A 19526-nucleotide genomic window follows, 5' to 3' on the forward strand; every position below is an offset into this window, starting at 1 on the left:
CAAAACCTGTCATTGAACCATCTGTACCTGCCCAAGCCACGTCAAACTCTCAAACAATTGGCTTCCCACGCTCCGTCCCCGGTACAGGGAGTCAGCATTCCCATGCCAAGCAGTGAAAACATGGTAGCCTTGACACCCAGGTGTCGTCTAGGATTCAAGGCACTCTTGTTTTCTCTGTCCTCTGGGAGCTGTTCATCTCCCTGTTCCCACATAGCAAGTCATCTGTTCTCAGCTCTGCCAGATTTCTGCTGACGTTTGGCCCCTTTTACGCCTTTCGGATCAATAAAACAATCAGAGAATGAAGACCCGGGTGTGGTTTTCTTTAAAAGAAGTTCATCGGCAAAGGATACAAATTTCGCCAAGATACAGTGATCAACTTATTCATTTCACCTCCACTTTCTTGACTTTCACTAGAATGTAGGTGGAAACCAGATTGTTATATTGCACTGAACTACACCCACGGTGAGTTATACCAATTTCTTTACTGTCCAGTACAATATTTTCCTCATATCTTCAAAACAGAAATCAAACATTCCCATTTGATTTCAGAGATTAACGTAATTTATTTGTTATTTATTGTAGATGTCAGGCTGGGGTCGGTTTCCTTCGAGCACAGGAGGTTGAGGGGAGATTTGATAGAGGTGTACAAGATTATGACAGGTTTAGATAAGGTGGACAAAGAAAAGCTGTTTCCATTCGCTGATGGTACAAGGACGAGGGAGACACAGATTTAAGATTTTGGGCAGGAGATGCAGGGCGGATGTGAGGAAGAACTGTTTTATGCAGCGAATGGTAATGAGCTGGAACTCGTTGCATTTGTGGGTGGTGCAAGCGGAGACGATGAACGATTTCAAATGGAAATTGGGTGGACACTTGAGGGAAATAAACTTTCAGGGATATGGGGATAGCATGGGACAGTGGGACTGGTTTGCTCTATAGAGAGCCAGCATGGTCCCGATGGGCTGAATGGCATCCTTCTCTGTCCTAATGGCTCTTGATCTAAAGAGACAATTTCAGCTGCTCCAGTCTCTCCAACCAACTGAAGTCCCTAATCCCTGGTGCCATTCTTGTAAATCTCCTCTGCACCCTCTCTAAGAATTTCACATCTTTCCTTAAGTGTGGGGCCCAGATATAGGGTTCCACTCTGGAGGGATAGAATTGAAAAGCAGGGAGGTTATGTTCAACTTGTTCGAACCATGGATGGACTCCACTGGGAGTACTGTCAACATCTGTGATATCCATTTAGAAAAAGGAAATAGAGGCACTGGAGAAGGGGCAACAAAGATTCACAAGAATAATACCAAAACTGAGAGCATTTAACCCTCAGGAAAGGCTGGGGCTGCTTTTCTCTAGAAAAGAGAAGACTGAAGGGTGACCTGATGGAAGTCTTTAAGGTTATGAAGGGGATCAATAATCCAATAAGGATTTCATGAGAAACCTTTTTACCCAGCGAGTGGTAAGAACGTGGAACTCACTACCACAGCAAGTGGTTGAGGTGAATAGCATGAATACATTTAAGGGGAAGCTGGTTACATACATGAGGGAGAAAAGAATAGAAGGATATGCTGATGGGGGGAGATAAAGAGGGGTGGTTGGAGGCTCGTATGGAGCATAAATATTGACAGAGACCAATTGAGCCGACTGGCCTGGCCCTGTGCTGTAGAGTCAATGGAACAGATCTACCTGTAGTGGTAGGAAAAAGACAATTTACTATCCAGGAAAAAACAAATGTGTTTCTTCGCTGTTGCAGATTAATTCAATGGAAATGTGCACTCCCAGGCTCAAAAATCTTCACTGGAAGCAAAGTCGTGAGACCAGCCAATCCAGCAGAAAGAAACCCTCCGACACTCCCACTTCACCAAGTGTCAGAATGAACATGGTTCAGTCCTGGATGTGATTAACAGCAGCAATAACAGCAGAATGCAGCCCCGGTAATCACTTGTGAACTCGCTGGTGTCTGCGCAGGCTGGATAAATGAACAAATCCCTTCCCACACACAGAGCAGGTGAATGGCCGCTCCCCAGTGTGAATTCCCTGGTGTTTCTGCAGGTGGGCTAACTGAGTGAATCCTTTCCCACAATCAGAGCAGATGAATGGCCTCTCCCCAGTGTGAAGTCGCTGGTGTGTCAGCAGACTCGATGTGTCAGCGAATCCCTTTCCACACTCAGAGCAGGTGAACGGCCTCTCACCAGTGTGAAATCGCTGGTGTGTCTGCAGGCTGGATAACTGACTGAATTTACTCCCACACACAGAACAACTAAACGGCCTCTCTCCAGTGTGAATTCGCTGGTGTGTCAGTAGGTTGGGTGACTGAGTGAATCCCTTCCCACACTCAGAACAGGTGAACGGCCTCTCCCCGGTGTGAACTCGCTGGTGTGTCCGCAGGTGAGATGACCCAGTGAATCCTTTCCCACACTCAGAGCAGGTGAATGGTCTCTCCCCGGTGTGAACCCGCTGGTGCTTCAGCAGGTGGGATGACCGAGTGAATCCCTTCCCACATTCGGAATAGGTGAAAGGCCTCTCCCCATTGTGAATGCGATGATGAATTTCCAGTTCAGATGGGATTCGATAGCACTTCCCACAGTCTCCACATTGCCATGGTTTCTCCATAGTGCGCTTGTCCTTCTGAATCTCAAGGTTTGACAATCAGTTGAAGCCTCGAACACACACAGAATACTTGGACAGTCTCTCTGCACTGTGATGTTTTTTTCAGGCTGTTTAACTGGCTAAAGCTCTTTTCACAGTCAGTGCACTGGAACACTCTCACTTAGGTGTGTGTGTGTGTCTTGGTGTTTTTCCAGTCACAATAACGTTTAAAATCTTTTAAAGCAGACAGAACAGACAAACATTTCTCCTTCCAGATTCAAAGCTTAAGAGTATTTGCATTCCGATGAATCAAACGACACTGTCAGATCTTTACATGATGTTTGCTCTGAAATTTTTGTCTGAAAACCCTCTCCTTTTGATATCCTGTAAAAAAGAGTTTGTAAAAATCAGTACAGGATAACATTTTGGAACTGAGAATTCTAGTTCATGTGGAACATTCTTTCTTCTGTCACTCCCCAAAAGGTGTGAATCTTTGTCCCACACACTGTCCCTCCATTCTCACTCTGCTGTACCTTAAATACACCCTCCCAATTCTCCTGATTCATGCTGATCGATAGATCCATGCTCACCGCTTCCTCTCCAGGGCACAGAGACCTGAAAATCTTCAAGCAGGTGGTCAACCATATATGTCTATTTTAAAGCATGAAAAATGTATCATATACTGCACTGTATCACTTGCTTAAGATACAAGGTGAATGTGAAGAAGAACTTTATTTACCTCCGAGTAGGACAAGGGCAGCAGATGCATGGGTACACCACCACCACCACTTGCAAGTTCCCCTCCAAGCCACTCACCATCCTGACTAGGAAATATATCAGCCATTCCTTCACTGCGACAGGGTCAAAACCCTAGAAATCCTTCCCTAACAGCACGTTGGGTGTACCTCCACCACGTGGACTGCAGCGGTTCAAGGTCTCTCACCACCACCTTCTCAAGGGCAATTAGGGATGGGCATTTACAATGTTGGCCTAACTAGTGACATCCAGACCCCATGAAAGAACATAATGAAAATGTAGTCAGCACGCAGTCATGACCTGGAACTTGCTGTCTAAGGGTTGGTGGAAGCAGAGCAAATCAATAATTTAAAAGTGAAATTGGATGGGCACTTGAAGGAAACTTCTGGGAAAGAGAATGGAGATACTGAGGGTGAATGAGACCGATTGGATTGTTCTACAGAGAATTGGCACAGACTCGAGCTGCTGAATTGACTCCTTCTGTGCCATAATGACTCCATGACTGGAAATATATAATGTAGCTACAGCATTTTATTACAAGACTAGAAAAGAAATGGAAAGGGGGAGAAAAGAACGTGTTTTACTCACAGATGTTGGACACAAGAGGAAGTTTTAGTCTGTGTGACGCTCAATCGTCATTCACACAAAGCCCGCACTTTGATTGGCTGTAGGACAAGAGTCCTTCCAGTCCTCCAACTTCCCATTGGTCAATTCCTCAGCATGACAGGAAGGGGCGGGTTCTACCCCGCACATGCGCAGTTTCCCCTCCCGAGCTCTCCTAGCGGCTTCTCACTGTGGCCGGAGCCGTCAGCCGGTTGCTTGGAAACCTTGGCTCGAGGAGGAGGAGGGGGAAGAATGGGTGGGGGCGGGGCTCCCGTATCCGCGCGCGTGGCCTGCAGACTGGAACCCGAAACGTCACCGCGGAGCACAGTGATTCCTATTGGTTGATTCAGGCAGGGTTCCATTGTGGACGTCACAATGCGGAAGTTAGACAAGGAGCTTCAGACTAAAACTTACTCCTGTGGGCAACATCTGTGAGGAAATCAATGTTTCCCCCTTTCCATTTCTTTTCGTATTCTGGGGGCAACTTGTTGACTTGCAGGAACTGAAGGGAAAGGAAGTGAACTGGGGAGGGTGCAGACTCTGGAAAGGTTGGCCCAGGTCTCTTTCTCTCTTAAAGACATTGTGACACCCAAGGGAGAGTGTTTCCAGTGCACTGACTGTGGAAAGAGCTTTAACCAGTTACACAGCCTGAAAAAACATTGCACCATTCACAACGGGGAGAGACTACATGTGCTCTGTGTATGGATGAGGCTTTAACTGATTGCCAAAGCTGGAGAGACTCGAAAGACACTCACAACATGGAGAAACCATGGAAATGTGTGGACTGTGGACCATGTCAGCTGGAAACCCATCGACACAGTCACACTCGTGAGAGGCCATTCACCTGCTCGAAGTGTGGTCAGTGATTCACTCAGCGATGCAACATCAGCGAGTTCACACGGGGTACAGGCCATTCAACTGCTCTCAGTGTGGCGAGGGATTCAGTGATTTCGCCAACCTGCTGTACCACCAGCAACTTCACACCGAGGAGAGGCCATTCACCTGCTCCGAGTATGGGAAGGGATTCAATCGGTCAGCCCATCCACTGACACACCAGTGACTTCACACTGGGGAGAGGCCATTCACCTGCTTGGAGTGTGGGAAGGGATTCATTGAGTCATCCAGCCTGCTGGCACACCAAGTTCACGCTGGTGAGAGGCCATACACCTGCTCTGAGTGTGGAATGGGATTCACTCAGTCATCCAGCCTGCTAAAATACCAGTGTGTTCACAATGGGGAGAGAGCATTCACCTGCTCTAAGTGTGGGAAGTGATTCATTGATTTATCCAACCTTCTGCAACACCAATGAGTCCACACTGGAGAGAAGCCGTTCACCTGCTCTGAGTGAGGAAGGGATTCACTCAGTCGTCCAGCCTGTTTATCCACTGGCGACTTCACAGTGGGGAGAGGCCATTCCTCTGCTCCAATTGTGGGAAGGGATTCAATCGATTATCCAACCTGCAGAAGAACCAGCAAGTTCACAAGTGATTACAGGGGTTGGATTCCATTATTGCTGCTGTTAATCACATCCAGGACTGAACCATGTTCGTTCTGGCAGATGGCAATGGAGGGTTTCTTTCTGCTGGACTGCCTGTTCTCATGACTTTGCTTCCAATGGGCTGATGCTCTGAGACTTGTTGCGAGTATTTAGCTGTTTATTTCATATAGATCACAGGAACAAAGGGTGTTTTGAAGGTAGATGAAATGGTATTTAGTTTGCGATTCTGTTTGGAATCTCCTAAAGCATGCCACTTTGCCATGGAGATGGGCTGTGGGAGGATTAGAAGGTTATTTTGTTTAATTTATCTGGGTGTTTCTCAAAGAAAGCAGCCACAGATTTGCTCTTGTTTTATTTGCAGCTAAATTGGAGTTGGTGAGTGGAAAAGAAGCTGGAAGATTTGTTGAGCTTGGAGTTGGAGGATGAAATCTACAGTGACCCTCGCAGTGAAAGGCCTTGTGGTAGAACCAGTCAGCTTGAGCAGTTAGCTTGGAAAGAGCTGTGAAGATGCAGTTGGAGCAGGCTGGGGAGAAGCAGTCTGTCTGGTCAAAGTCAGGTCAAGAAGGCAGTGAGGCTCCCGCTTGAGTTCAGGAATCCACAGTCGTGAGGTCTGAAAGAAATTTTGGAGGGTCGCTTAGCCAAAAGCTGATAGAATGATGCTCAAAGGTAGAACGGGGTTTACAACTTAAACAATTACAAAACAGTGTTAAGTTCATAGTGTGTAATTTGTTCAAATTTTTTCTTTACAATAATGTTTGTTTTTGTTTAAAAACATTACATTTTGTGGCATAACTCTTTCAGTGAATCACTGGGTGTTCAGATTTCTTTTTAAATACTGACAGTCCCGACCGGGATAGTAACATTCTAGCTTGGTGTCTGGAGAGGAAAGTGACCAGAAACGGTCAGTGAGAATCTCCACACAGAGTGAGGCAGCAGAAGCCAGTCAAGCTCAGGAAGAGGTGAACAGATAATGAGTGTTTTCAAGTTACTGAATGGGGCAATGTGGCCTGTTTGTTCTTCTTTGTCATGGGCACTGAGTCAGAACTGGAAGCTTTTTTTATTTTTTCACAGAATGTCAGCGTCACTGTCAAGGCCAACATTTATTGCCCATCCCAAATTGCCCATGAGAGGAGGGTGGTGAGCCACCTTCCGGAACCGCTGCTGTCTGTCTGATTTGGGTTTTCTGTAACAGTTTGGTACAACTGTGTGTCTTGCTCTGCCATTTCTGAGGGCAGTTTAGGGTCAACCACATCCCTGTGGGTCCGGAATCACATGTAGATCAGACCAGGTAAGGGCGGCAGATTTCCTTCCCTGAAGTGCATTGGTGAACCAGATGGATAAGAGAATTCCAAAGATTCACAAGCCTCTGAGAGAAGAAATTTCTCCTCATCTCAGTCTGAAATGATCAGTCCCTTATCCTGAGACTGTGCCCCCGTGTTCTAGATTCCCCAGCCAGGGGGAAACAGCCTCTCAGTGTCAATCCTTCACACCCTGGCTCTGGCAGCAAGTTCGCTCCAAGTTGAACTTTCAGATGTGAAGCGATGGGGGGAAACATTCTTAATAAGTGTCGCCTGGTTGACTCTGGTGGGTTTTGCAGATACCCAGTCAATATCCCGACTCCTCCCCTCCCAGCCGAGGTATCTGTCGATTTCATCCTCAAACTCCAGGGGCTTTGTCCCCTTGTGGCATTGTGGCCCCGTCTTGTGCCCCCCCGCCCCCACCGCCGCACCCGGGCAGATACCAGGGACCTGACATTGATCCCTTGGAGTCTGACAGAAATCCAAACAATTTTCAAAGCAAACACTGATGCAGCTTGAAATTGATACATTTGTCACTGAAACAAAATCCATGCGGGATTCCGCTCCCTCATTAGCTTCATGTGGCAGATTGACCAATGGGAACAACTGGAGGACCAAAAGGACTCTGGTCCTCCAGCCAATCAGAGCTTCCCCATTGTCTGAATGCAGAAGTTGGACAATGAGTTTGTTCACCTGCTCATTGCTGCCCAGTAAAGCTGCTGCTCCTCTCTCTCTGAATGAAGGTTGAGCTTCACACAGACTAAAACTTCCTCCTCAGTCTGCGAATAAAACACTTTCTTCCCCGCCCCTTTCCATTTATTTTCTTATTCTGGAGGTAAATTGTTGACTTGCAGCAACTGAGGGGAAAGGAAGTGAATCCAGGGAGGGTGCAGACTCTGGAAAGGTTGGCGTAGATCTCTCTCTGACATCCTTTGCTCCCCCAGCTTGACACATTTATTTGATGGCCAAAAGGATGGTCTCTTTCCTAATGTTCACAATTAAAGACGTGGTTTCTCCAGGAGATGGCTGACATTCAGGTGACATTATAGCAATATAGGATATACTACTCTCCTCCGTCTGGCTGAACTTGTTCTCACGCTGAACAATTTCTCCTTCAACTCCTCTCACTTCCTCCAAATAAAAGGTGTGGCTATGGGTACCCGCATGGGCCCCAGCTATGCCTGTCTCTTTATGGGGTATGTGGAACATTCCTTGTTGCAGTCCTACTCCGGCCCCCTTCCACAACTCTTTCTCCGGTACATCGATGATTATTTCGGTGCCGCTTCATGCTCTCGTCAGGACTTGGAAAAATTTATTAATTTTGCTTCCAATCTCCACCCCTCCATCATTTTCACGTGGTCCATCTCTGACACTTCCCTTCCCTTCCTTGACCTCTCTGTCTCAATCTCTGGTGATAGACTGTCCACCAATATCCATTACAAACCCACCGACTCCCACAGCTATCTCGACTACAGCTCCTCACACCCCACTTCCTGTAAGGACTCCATCCCATTCTCTCAGTTCCTTCGCCTCCGTCGCATCTGTTCCGATGATGCTACATTCAAAAACAGTTCCTCTGACATGTCCTCCTTCTTCCTTAACCGAGGTTTTCCACCCACGGTCGTTGACAGGGCCCTCAACCGTGTCCGGCCCGTCTCCCGCGCATCTGCCCTCACTCCTTCTCCTCCCTCCCAGAAACATGATAGGGTCCCCCTTGTCCTCACTTATCACCCCACCAGCCTCCGCATTCAAAGGATCATCCTCCGCCATTTCCGCCAACTCCAGCATGATGCCACCACCAAACACATCTTCCCTTCACCCCCCTTATCGGCATTCCATAGGGATTGCTCCCTCCGGGACACCCTGGTCCACTCCTCCATCACCCCCTACTCCTCAACCCCCTCCTATGGCACAACCCCATGCCCACGCAAAAGATGCAACACCTGCCCCTTCACTTCCTCTCTCCTCACCGTCCAAGGACCCAAACACTCCTTTCAAGTGAAGCAGCATTTCACTTGCATTTCCCCCAACTTAGTCTACTGCATTCGTTGCTCCCAATGTGGTCTCCTCTACATTGGAGAGACCAAACGTAAACTGGGCGACCGCTTTGCAGAACACCTGCGGTCTGTCCGCAAGAATGACCCAAACCTCCCTGTCGCTTGCCATTTTAACACTCCACCCTGCTCTCTTGCCCACATGTCTGTCCTTGGCTTGCTGCATTGTTCCAGTGAAGCCCAACGCAAACTGAAGGAACAACACCTCATCTTCCGACTAGGGACTTTACAGCCTTCCGGACTGAATATTGAATTCAACAACTTTAGGTCGTGAGCTCCCTCCCCCATCCCCACCCCCTTTCTGTTTCCCCCTTCTCTTTTTTTTTTCCCAATAAATTATAAAGATTTTCCTTTTCCATTATTAAAAAAAAACCACTAGAGCTATACCTTGAGTGCCCTACCATCCATTCTTAATTAGCACATTCGTTTAGATAATATCACCAACTTTAACTTTAACACCTATGTGTTCTATTGTACTATTGTCGTTGACATCTTTTGATGATCTGCTTCTATCACTGCTTGTTTGTCCCTACAACCACACCAACCCCCTCCACCTCTCTGTCTCTCTATCTCTCCGCCCCCCACACACACACCTTAAACCAGCTTATATTTCAGCTCTTTCCTGGACTCGAACTCAAGTTCTGTCGAAGGGTCATGAGGACTCGAAACGTCAACTCTTTTCTTCTCCGCCGATGCTGCCAGACCTGCTGAGTTTTTCCAGGTAATTCTGTTTTTGTTTTGGATTTCCAGCATCCGCTGTTTTTTTGTTTTTATTAGGATATAGTATAGTCTAGTGTTATTATAATGGTACATATTATTTATGGTTCTCTTATGGTTTTCATTTTGAAATCATTGATTGTCTCCGCTAACACCATCCTCATCGGCAGCGAGTTTCAGATCATCACAACTCACTGTCTAAATAAAGTTTCTCCTCAAATCCCTGTGTAGCTCTAATCAAGTAATCCAGCACGAATAGTCTTTTGGTAGCACTGAACCTGAGTACTGCTGAAGAAAGAGACATGACGTCGATGCTTTTTGTCTTGCACTCATCAAGACAATTTGCAAGAATACCAATTGTAAATGGAACAATTTGTATTGCATGGGAAGAGAGTGCTGATTGGTTGGCAAGTAGACTCTGATTGGCAGAGGCGTTGCCATGCACAATGATCTTGGAAATGGTTTACTGCCAAACTTTTGTTTAAATGCAAACCAGACTCTGGTTGATCAAGGCAGTGCCCTGGGGAATGAACCAGGGAATGGCTTGAATGTCAGTTGGGAAGCGTTTTTTTGGGAAGTTAATGACATAGTGGTATTGTCACTGGACTAGTGATACAGGCACCTAAGGTAATGGTCAAAGGACCCAGGTTCGAATCCCAGTACAGCAAGTGGTGGAATTTGAATTCAATAAAAATCTGGAATTAAAAAGTCTCATGATGATTATGAAACCATTGTCAATTGTTGTAAAAACCCATTTGCTTCATTAATGCCCTTTAGGGAAGGAAATCTGCTGTCCTTACATGGTCTAGCTGACATGTGACTCCAAACCCACAGCAATGTGGTTGACTTTTAAATGCCCTCTGAATAAGTGTAATTAGGAAATGGCAATAAATGTTGGCCTAGCCAGCGACACCCACATCCCAAAAATGATTTTTTTTAAATTTAGGAGACTGTGATCATTGTATTGTATGTTTTAGGATGATGATAGAAAAGAACGATAGGCAATCCACAGTAAGAATTATTAACTGGACAAGAGCCGAGTTGAGCCAGAGAGAGTGTAGCGAAAGATTGGCAGGAAAAACTGCAGTTGAACAATGGGCGACCTTCACAAAATTGGTTTGGGCACAGTCAAGGTATATTTCATCGAAAGAGAAGGTAGGGCAAACAAATCCAGCGCTCCCTGGATGAAAAAGGAGATTGAAATGAAGATCAAGAAGACAAAGTGCGCTATGACAGGTGTCACGTAGAAAATACAATTGTGAACCAAGACGGATACAGGCGGTTCAGAGGGGAGGTGAAAAAACATAGTAGAGAAGCGAAGAGGGATTATGAGAAAAGACTGACAGCCAACATAAAGGGGAATCCCAAAGTCTTCTATTGACATATAAATAATAAAAAGGTGTTAAAGTGGAATAGGTCCAATTAGGGATCTAAAGGAAATTAACACATGGATGAAGGGCCCAGGGTTGAGGTATTAAATGAAAACTTTTAATCCATCTGGAACGAATAAAAAAAATTGGGAGACAGTGATCACAGGCTACCTACACCCTATTATTGAAACACTAATTCATGCTACTATCCTCCTCCACCTTTTTCACCAATTCTCCTCCCCTGAAGGTGCTGACTCTCGGGTTCAGTTTCACATTCACCTATTGCCCTCCCCAATATGTCACCCAGGTGTCTGAATCTTTACACCTGAAGTTAACAAACTGTTTTGCTAAGGGGGCGTCACAATCAAATCCAGTGATTACCCACATGTACTTTATGTCAGGGCGGGGTCACTGCGCCCCCCAGCCCCACTTTCCATCCCAGTCCCAGGAGTTTGGAGACTGTGCTCCGGATGAGTAATGGTGCCCACAGCTCCCACAATCGAAGGCGCTGGGGAAATCGCTCTATCCGCCACGCGGGCGGGCGGCCCGGGACTGCATGTCCGAGGGAGAGGGGAAGACGCATGTGCTGGGGAGACGATGGACTTGCATCTGAGCTTGTGGGTTTTTGGCATGAATGTGAATGTGGGGAGGGAGGGGGGGTGTTGAGATAGGCAAAGCCCGCGCTCTGATTGACGGGGGCATTGTCTCTTCAGTCTTCCAGCCTTTCCCATTGGACAACAACTCAGCGCGGCTTCCGGGGCGGGGGGGGGGTGCGAAGAGTCCCTGCCATGTGGGGTTACGCCTCTCATTGGCTTCAGGTGAGGGATTGACGAATGGGAAGTCTGGAGCACCGGAAGGACTCTTGTCCTCCAGCCAATCAGAGTGCTGGATTTGTGTGAATGCAGAGTGAGCTTCACACAGACTAAAACCTCCTCCTGTGTCCAACATCTGTGAGTAAAACACTTTATTTTCTCCCCCTTTCCATTTCTTTCCTCATTCTGGGGGGAAATGGTTGACTTGCAGGAAATGAAGGGAAAGGAAGTGAATCCAGGGAGGGTGCAGACTCTGGAAAGGCTGGCTCAGGTCTCTCTCTCTGTCTCTTAAAGATATTGACATCCTTTGCTCCCTCAGCTTGACACAGGTATTTGTCTGGTAAAAGGATGGTCCCTTTCCTAATGTTCACAATTAAAGGGGTGGTCTCCCTAGGAGATGGCTGACATTTGAGGGGACAGTAAATTAATATAGGACAGAGATATGTCTAGTGTATGTTATTTATGGTTCTTTAGTAACAGAGATGGAGTCATTACAGCACAGAAGAGCCCACTTAGCAATTGGAGTCCATGCCGCGCTGTAGACCAACCTAGTCAGTCCCATTCCCCCTCTATATCCCCGTTACCCTGCAAGTTTATTTCCTTCAAGTGCCCATCCAATTTCATTTTAAAGTCATGAATCGCCTCCACTTCCACCACCCTCGTAGGCAGCAAGTTCCTGACCATGAAAAATCACTGCCTAAAAAAATCCTTCTTCAGATTTTCCCGATATCTCTGATAAGGAAATAAACTTATATGACGATTTTCACATTATGGACAGGAAGCAATGAGTTTGCATCTGTCAATCAGCATGAATCGGCTCCTTCTGGACAATTGGGAGTGTGTATATTAAATACAGCAGAGTGAGAATGGAGGGAGTGTGTGTGGGTTGGAGATTTACAGATGTTGGGAACAAGTGAGGGATGAATGTTCCATAGAAACTAGAATTGTCGGTTCTGAATTTCTGTCCTGTCCTGACAGATGATTTTTGCAAACACTTTTTACAAGATATTAGAAGGGGAGGATTTTCAGCCTGAAATCTCAAACCAAACATTGTGTCAAGATCTGATAGAGTCATCCAATTCGTCAGTACCTGAATATCATCAGCCATTGAATCTGGAAGGAGAAATGTTTATCTGTTCTGGTTGCTTCAAAATGTTTTCATCATCGGTGTGACTGGGTAAACACCGAGACACACACACCCAAGTGAGAGTGTTCCAGTGAAATGAGTGTGGAAAGAACTTTAACCAGTCACACAGCCTGAAAGTACATCACACTATTCACAGCGGGGTGAGGCTGTGCACGTGTTCTGTGTGAGGACGAGGCTTCAACTGATCATCAAACCTGGAGAGTCACAAGGACACCTGTATCATGGAGAAGCTGTGGAAATGTGGGTATTGTGGGAAGGGTTTCCAGTTCCCATCTGCGCTGGAAACTCATCGACACATTCACACTGGGGACAGGCCATTCACTTGCTCCATGTGTGGGAAGGGATTCACTGATTCATCCACCCTTCGGAAACACCAGCACGTTCACACCAGGGAGAGGCCGTTCACCTGCTCCGAGTATGGGAAGGGATTCAGGGATTCATTCCACCTGTTAACACACTAGCGGGTTCACACCAAGGAGAGGCTATTCGCCTGCTCGGAGTGTGGCAAGGGATTCAGTCATACATCCCACCTGCTGACACACCAGCGAGTTCACATGGGGGAGAGGCCGCTCACCTGCTCTTTGTGTGGAAAGCAATTCAATCACTTATCCAACCTGCAGATACACCAGCGAGCTCACAGTAGAGAGAGGCCATTCACCTGCTGTGTGTGTGGGAAGGGATTCACTGATTCATCCAACCTGCTGAGACACCAGCGAGTTCACGCCGGGAGAGACCATTCACCTGCCCTGAGTGTGGGAAGGGATTCAGTCAGTTCTCGAGCCTGCAGAAACACCAGTGAGCTCACACTGGGGAGAAGCCATTCATCTGCTCTGAGTGTGGGAACGGATTCTCTCAGTCAACACACCTGCTGACACCCCAGCAAGTTCACAAGTGATTACAGGGGTTGGATTCTGCTGTTATTGCTGTTGTTAATCACATCCAGAACTGAAACATGTTCATTCTGACATGTGGTGAAGTGGGAGGGTCAGAGGGTTTCTTTCTGCTGGACTGGCTGGTCTCGTGACTTTGCTCCCAGTGGACTGATGCTCTTTGAGCCCGGGAGTGCATATTTCCACTGAAATGATCCACAAAAGCTGATGAAGCACATTTATTTAATCCTGGTAGTAAATAGTGTTTTTTCCTATCACTACAGGTAGATCTGAAATAATTGTATTTATCTCTGTTCCATTGAGCCTCAAGGCTGGAGTGAGGATGACACGAGTCGTCTGTTAAATGGTGCATTCTCCATGGCAATGCATCCACCAATCAGAGTCCATTTGCCAACCGATCAGCACACTCCTCTCATGAAGTATAAATTGTTGTTCCCTTCACATTTGATATTCTTGCGAATATTCTGGTGAGTGCAAGATGAAAAACTTCGATGTCTCTTTTTTCCACAATTACTGTTTTAATTAACAAACAGTAACAAATATTGAATAATAATGAATTAGTAGTTATAGTAAAAGATTGAATTTTCTTTGCTGTGAACATGTAAAACCTTAATTACTGTGTATGTAAAGAATGTGCAATGAAGATAAATGTACTGGCAAGGGAGACCTTCAAGCTCTGATTAGCCACAACATTTGAAACTGTATGAATAAGGAATGTTATAGAATCAGATAAAGGGATAGTGTCAAACAGTTCTGTGGTATACCTGTCTAAGGTAATGAGAGAAGGTGGTGTAAGTAATTGGGGATCCAATTAAATTAATCCAGGAACCAAACTGACCAATTGTCATCTTACAACAGGCCCAAAAGCTGTTCCCGCCAAGGACGAGGGAACACAGGTTGAAGGTTTTAAGTGAGAGATGCGGAGGGAAGGTGAGGAAGAAGTTTTTTTTACACAGCGAGTGAGAATGACCTGGAACTCACTGCCTATGAGGTGGTGCAATCAGAGATGATGAACGATTTCAAAAGTAAATTGGATGGGCACTTGAAGGCGATAAACTTGCAGGGTTACGGGGATATAGTGGGGGAATGGGACTGACTGGATTGCTCTGCAGAGTCAGCATGGACTCGAGGTGCCAAATGGACCTTTTTGAAGGTAACTTTGTAACATTTAACCCATGTTGGTGCAGCTGTTCAACAAAACAAACAACTTCTTAAACAAATATTTCTGATTCTTGACCAATGGGAAAAGTGTTCCTCATTTCCCCACAACAAATTGAGCCAATCAGCTTGGAGTCCCTTCTAACTGTGAACTATAACTTGTATCTAAACAGGGTGTCCTGGAACACCTGGTGCTCTGACCCCTTCCTGACCTTAACACCAGTTTTTTTTTCCTTAAAGCTACATTACAGTATATGGAACTTAAAGAGACAGGCAATTGAAGACTGTTCATTGTTAAGCTTACATACAGTACAATTTGGTAATATAAGCCTTATTCATTACACAAATGTGTCATCGAGGTAAAGTCTAACAGTTAATAACACAGATAAAGAGGCTGACTCCAGTTATTTTGCAGGGAATCCCCACTCTTTTTAGTGACTTCAGTGTGTTGACATCACCAAACCAGAACTTTCATACTTCTTAACCTTGTGTCGATCCTCACTATGAGGTGAATCTGGGTAACATGTTCACCAGTCTGATCCACATACTGTCGAGGTGCAGCCACTATCTAACACAGCACTGCTGAATGAGTTTGTGACTAACACACTCATCACTGGACCAAAGTTCCTTGTGACTACTACTATTCCTTCAGAGTGATCATCATCATCATCTTCAGCCTCAGAAATCTCTGTGTCATGCGTCACTTCGAAGACCCTAATTTTCCACTTTGGGCAGTTCATCACATAATGATATTTTGAGTCAGACCTGAAACACCTGTTAATTGTTCCTTGGTCATTCCTGGGGTTCATTCACCTATTAGTGCTATTCCAATCCTGTCTTTTGTTGAGATATCCAGATCTGCTAAAGATGTTTTCACCCTCATTAGAAACCTGTCAAAGGCCAACTATGCTTCATAGGCATCCACTAGAACATCTTTCTTGCAAATCTCATCAATGAACACGAATAGAAGATCCAAACCTTCATCAGTATCCAACTGACAGGTATCCAGCTCACTAAATACATTGCTTCTGATTTTACTTTTGTTGGTAAGTGACAATGCCAAGACCAGACTTTGTTTCCTCCTTGGTAAGGACGTAACCCGTGTCTACATCTCCACTTCATTCTTCCACTGGTCGTGTGGCTCAGACTCTGAGATCATTAGCGGGTAATCAGACCCTGACAATTTCCACTTGCTTTCAGCCATTTCTCACAAAAACTACTCAGGTTGTAAGTTTCTATCTGAAATTTTATTTTCCTTTTGTTTCCAAACTTTACCATTAAACATGCATTCTCTGTTACCGTTATCATCCTAACAGCCTAATGGTGAAGGCAGAAACCGGAGCCAATCTTTACTTGGTATAGATTTATTCACTGAGTGAAACATTACGGGTATATACCTCCTGACTCCACTACACTCTATGCCAGTCAGGGTCTCTTTATATGTGCTCAATCCATGATATCCATCTGTATATACTTAACCTCAATTCACACAATCAAAAAGCACAGTCACAGCATCTAAAGGTCTCTAATCAGTGTGACTGTCATGGTGTGTCAGCAGCTGGGATGAACAAGTGAATCTCTTCCCTCGCTCAGAGCCTGTGACACACCAGGCCTCTCCCTCGTGTGAACTCGCTGGTGTCTCAGCAGGGTGGATATATCACTGAATCGCTTCCCACACAGAGAGCAGGTGAATGGCTTCTCCCCGGTGTGAACTCGCTGGTGTTTCTGCAGGTCGGATGACTGAGTGAAACCCTTCCCACATTTGGAGCAGGGGAACGGCCTCTCCCCAGTGTGAACTCGCTGGTGTGTCTGCAGGGTGGATGACCGAGTGAATCCCTTCCCACACACGTAACAGATGAACGGCCTCTCCCCAGTGTGAACTCGCTGGTGTATCTGTAGGTCGTAAGATCGAGTGAATTTCTTTCCACATTCAGAACAGACAAGCCAGTCCCCGGTGTGAACTCGCTGGTGTGTCAGCAGGTAGAATGACCTAGCGAATCCCTTCCCACACTCAGAGCAGGTAAATGGCCTCTCCCCGCTGTGAACTCGCTTGTGCATCAGCAGGAGGGATGATTCACTAAATCCCTTCCCACACTCAGAGCAGGTGAATGGCCTCTCCCCAGTGTGAACTCGCTGGTGTCTCCGCAGCTGGGATGCATTCCTGAATTCCTTCCCACATTCAGAACATGCGAAAGGTCTCTCCCCAGTGTGAATTCGCTGGTGTGACTGCAGGCTGGATAACTGACTGAATACATTCCCACACTCAGGGCAAGTGAATGGCCTCTCCCCAGTGTGAACTCGCTGGTGTGTCTGCAGGTGAGATGACTGAGTGAATCCCTTCCCACACTCAGAGCAGATGAAAGGCCTCTCCCCGGTGTGACTGCGTCGATGAGTTTCCAACACAGACGGGGTTTTGAATCCCTTCCCGCAGTCCCCACATTTCCATGGTTTCTCCATGGTGCGCGTGGCCTTGTGTCTCCCCAGGTTCTACGATTAGTTGAAGCCTCGTCCTCACACAAGCTGAGTAACTGGTTCAAGCTCTTTCCACAGTCAGAGCACTGGAACACCCTCACTCGGTTATGTGTGTCTCGGTGCTTTTCCAGTCACACTGATGCTTAAAACCTTTTGAAGCAGACAGAACAGACAAACATTTCTCCTTCTAGATTCAAAGGCTGTTCATATTCAGGTCCCAATGAGTCGACTGAGTCTGTCAGATCTTGACGTGATGTTTGGTTTGAGATTGCTGTCTGCAAATCCTCCCCTTCTAATATCCTGCTAAAGGAGTTTACAAAAGTCATTATTGTCAGATAGAAATTTAGAACAGATAATTCTAATTTCTAATGAACATTCTTTCCTCTCTCATTCCCCAAAAGCAGTAAATCTCCATGCCACACACTCTCACTCCATTCTCACTCTGCTGTATCGACTATACTCCCAATAGTACTGCACTAAAACTGTGTGTAATACACAGTTCTCTATTACATGATAAGAGATACATGGTGCAGTGGGGAAGAACTTTATTTCAACAGCCCGTGGTGATGACTTGGAACCCTCTGCCGATGAGGGTGGTGGTTCCAGAGACACTCAATAATTTCAGAATGAAATTAAATTGGCACTTGAAGGAAATGGGACTGGGACTGACTGGATCACTCTACAAAGAGTCAGTATGGACTTGAGTTGTTAAATGGACTCCTTCTGTGTCATAATGACGCTATCACTGGAAATATATTAGGTAGCTACAGTACTGTCCTATAAGACTAGAAAGATATCAAATGAACTTTAGGACAAAACTATAAATAATATATCTAAAGTGTCCCCCATTACGAAAGTATGATAATTTTCACACTATTATTCTGGTTTATTGTCAAGTAGGTTTATGGGTGTGAGTGTGGATGGTTCTTTCTGTGTGATTTAATTACATCTGGAGTCAGGGAGACTGCAAGATTGAAATTATCAAAAGAAGTTAGGTGTAGAATGTACTTGAAATGCTAATTTATAAACATTGATGTGGTCTTAGCTTGTAAGGTGTGAAGGGAATTTGAATTTTTAGATAAGTGAAGGGGTTGTTTGGATTTCAAAGGGATGTTAGGATTTTTACAATGAGCCAGATAAGCAAGGCTAAACAGTGTGTTCATTTTTCCCAAAGGTTACTGACAATATTGGCAACATAAAAAAAATTTATACTATCAGAAAGGTAAAGTTCCAAAGACGTATGGAACAATGGAATTTACATATTAAAGAGAGAGAAACATATATAAAGGAGAATGAAAGATTATGTTGGCGGGCCATATAAAATCTAGCAGGAGTGTGTGAAACAGCCTTCAGGAAGCCTCCACCCATTTGTGCGTAAGTCTACTGTGTGCAGTGACTAAAGTTGGAGACAACATTTTGGAAGTCCGCTGTCAAGTGTGTACTATGGTAACTTGCTGACTTGTTTTTTAAATTTAAAATCTATTTTGGATTGTTGCATTAAAGTGGGTAATTTAGAGTCAGTTTTATTAGGAATTTTAGGATTTGTTATAGTATTAAGCAATTGTAGTCTTATGTATGTGTTTGAAATCTTTTATTCTGTTAATATATATTTTAATTTCATTTTTAAAATCTCTAAAGGTTTTAGTGGACTCCTTGTTTCTGAATTCAGTGCTCATCTTCTCGTAATAAATAGAAATTGCCAAACTGTTGTGATAGCATGGCCAAGTTTCTCTTGTGGATTTGGTTCACCTGGCACACATCATCCGCCACGTCATAACATCCCTATCACAACATTAGACATATCTTTTCCCCCTAGTACTGTGTTCTCCAGGGGAAAGAATTCTTATGAAATAAAATAAGGGACCCTTCAAATGTGGGGCTGGAGGCATGCGTGGGGGTGGGATGCTTGTGACTGTGAGAGCAAGTTGAGCGGGGGGCTGGGTTTCAATATGAGAGAGGGGGTGGGTAGGAGGGGTCCTGATACAATCATAGTGGGAGGGGTGGGGTTTAAAATCAACTAAAACTTACAACTTATCTTGTCCAGTCAAAGCATCATCATCCCTCTGCTGGCCGACTTGCTCACTTGCCGTCTCACTCAAATCACTCAAACTCACGCTGAAGACTCCCGGGATCAGTTTCCCACCGGCTGTCCTAGAAATATGGGA

General features: G+C 45.5%; 1 protein-coding gene and 1 long non-coding RNA gene across 2 annotated transcripts in view; one reads left to right on the forward strand and one right to left on the reverse strand.

The window, feature by feature from the left end:
• LOC121273567 (zinc finger protein 420-like) overlaps window positions 1-19526 on the reverse strand; it is a 39151-nt gene that overhangs the window by 19191 nt on the left and 434 nt on the right. Inside the window, exons 2-7 of the mRNA XM_041180737.1 lie at window positions 19390-19512; window positions 16449-17664; window positions 6934-7400; window positions 4360-4447; window positions 1940-2645; window positions 391-511 (exon numbers count right to left, since the gene is read on the reverse strand). Coding sequence (XP_041036671.1) covers window positions 391-511; window positions 1940-2645; window positions 4360-4447; window positions 6934-7400; window positions 16449-17346 — 2280 coding nt within the window. The 5' untranslated portion in view covers window positions 17347-17664; window positions 19390-19512. The remainder of the gene's footprint in view (window positions 1-390; window positions 512-1939; window positions 2646-4359; window positions 4448-6933; window positions 7401-16448; window positions 17665-19389; window positions 19513-19526) is intronic.
• On the forward strand, window positions 4279-6248 carry LOC121273650. The gene is made up of 2 exons (XR_005942052.1): window positions 4279-5640; window positions 5805-6248. It is a non-coding gene; the product is annotated as an uncharacterized LOC121273650 (long non-coding RNA).

Source organism: Carcharodon carcharias (assembly GCF_017639515.1).
Source record: "Carcharodon carcharias isolate sCarCar2 chromosome 27 unlocalized genomic scaffold, sCarCar2.pri SUPER_27_unloc_1, whole genome shotgun sequence".
Taxonomy (NCBI): Eukaryota; Metazoa; Chordata; class Chondrichthyes; order Lamniformes; family Lamnidae; genus Carcharodon; species Carcharodon carcharias.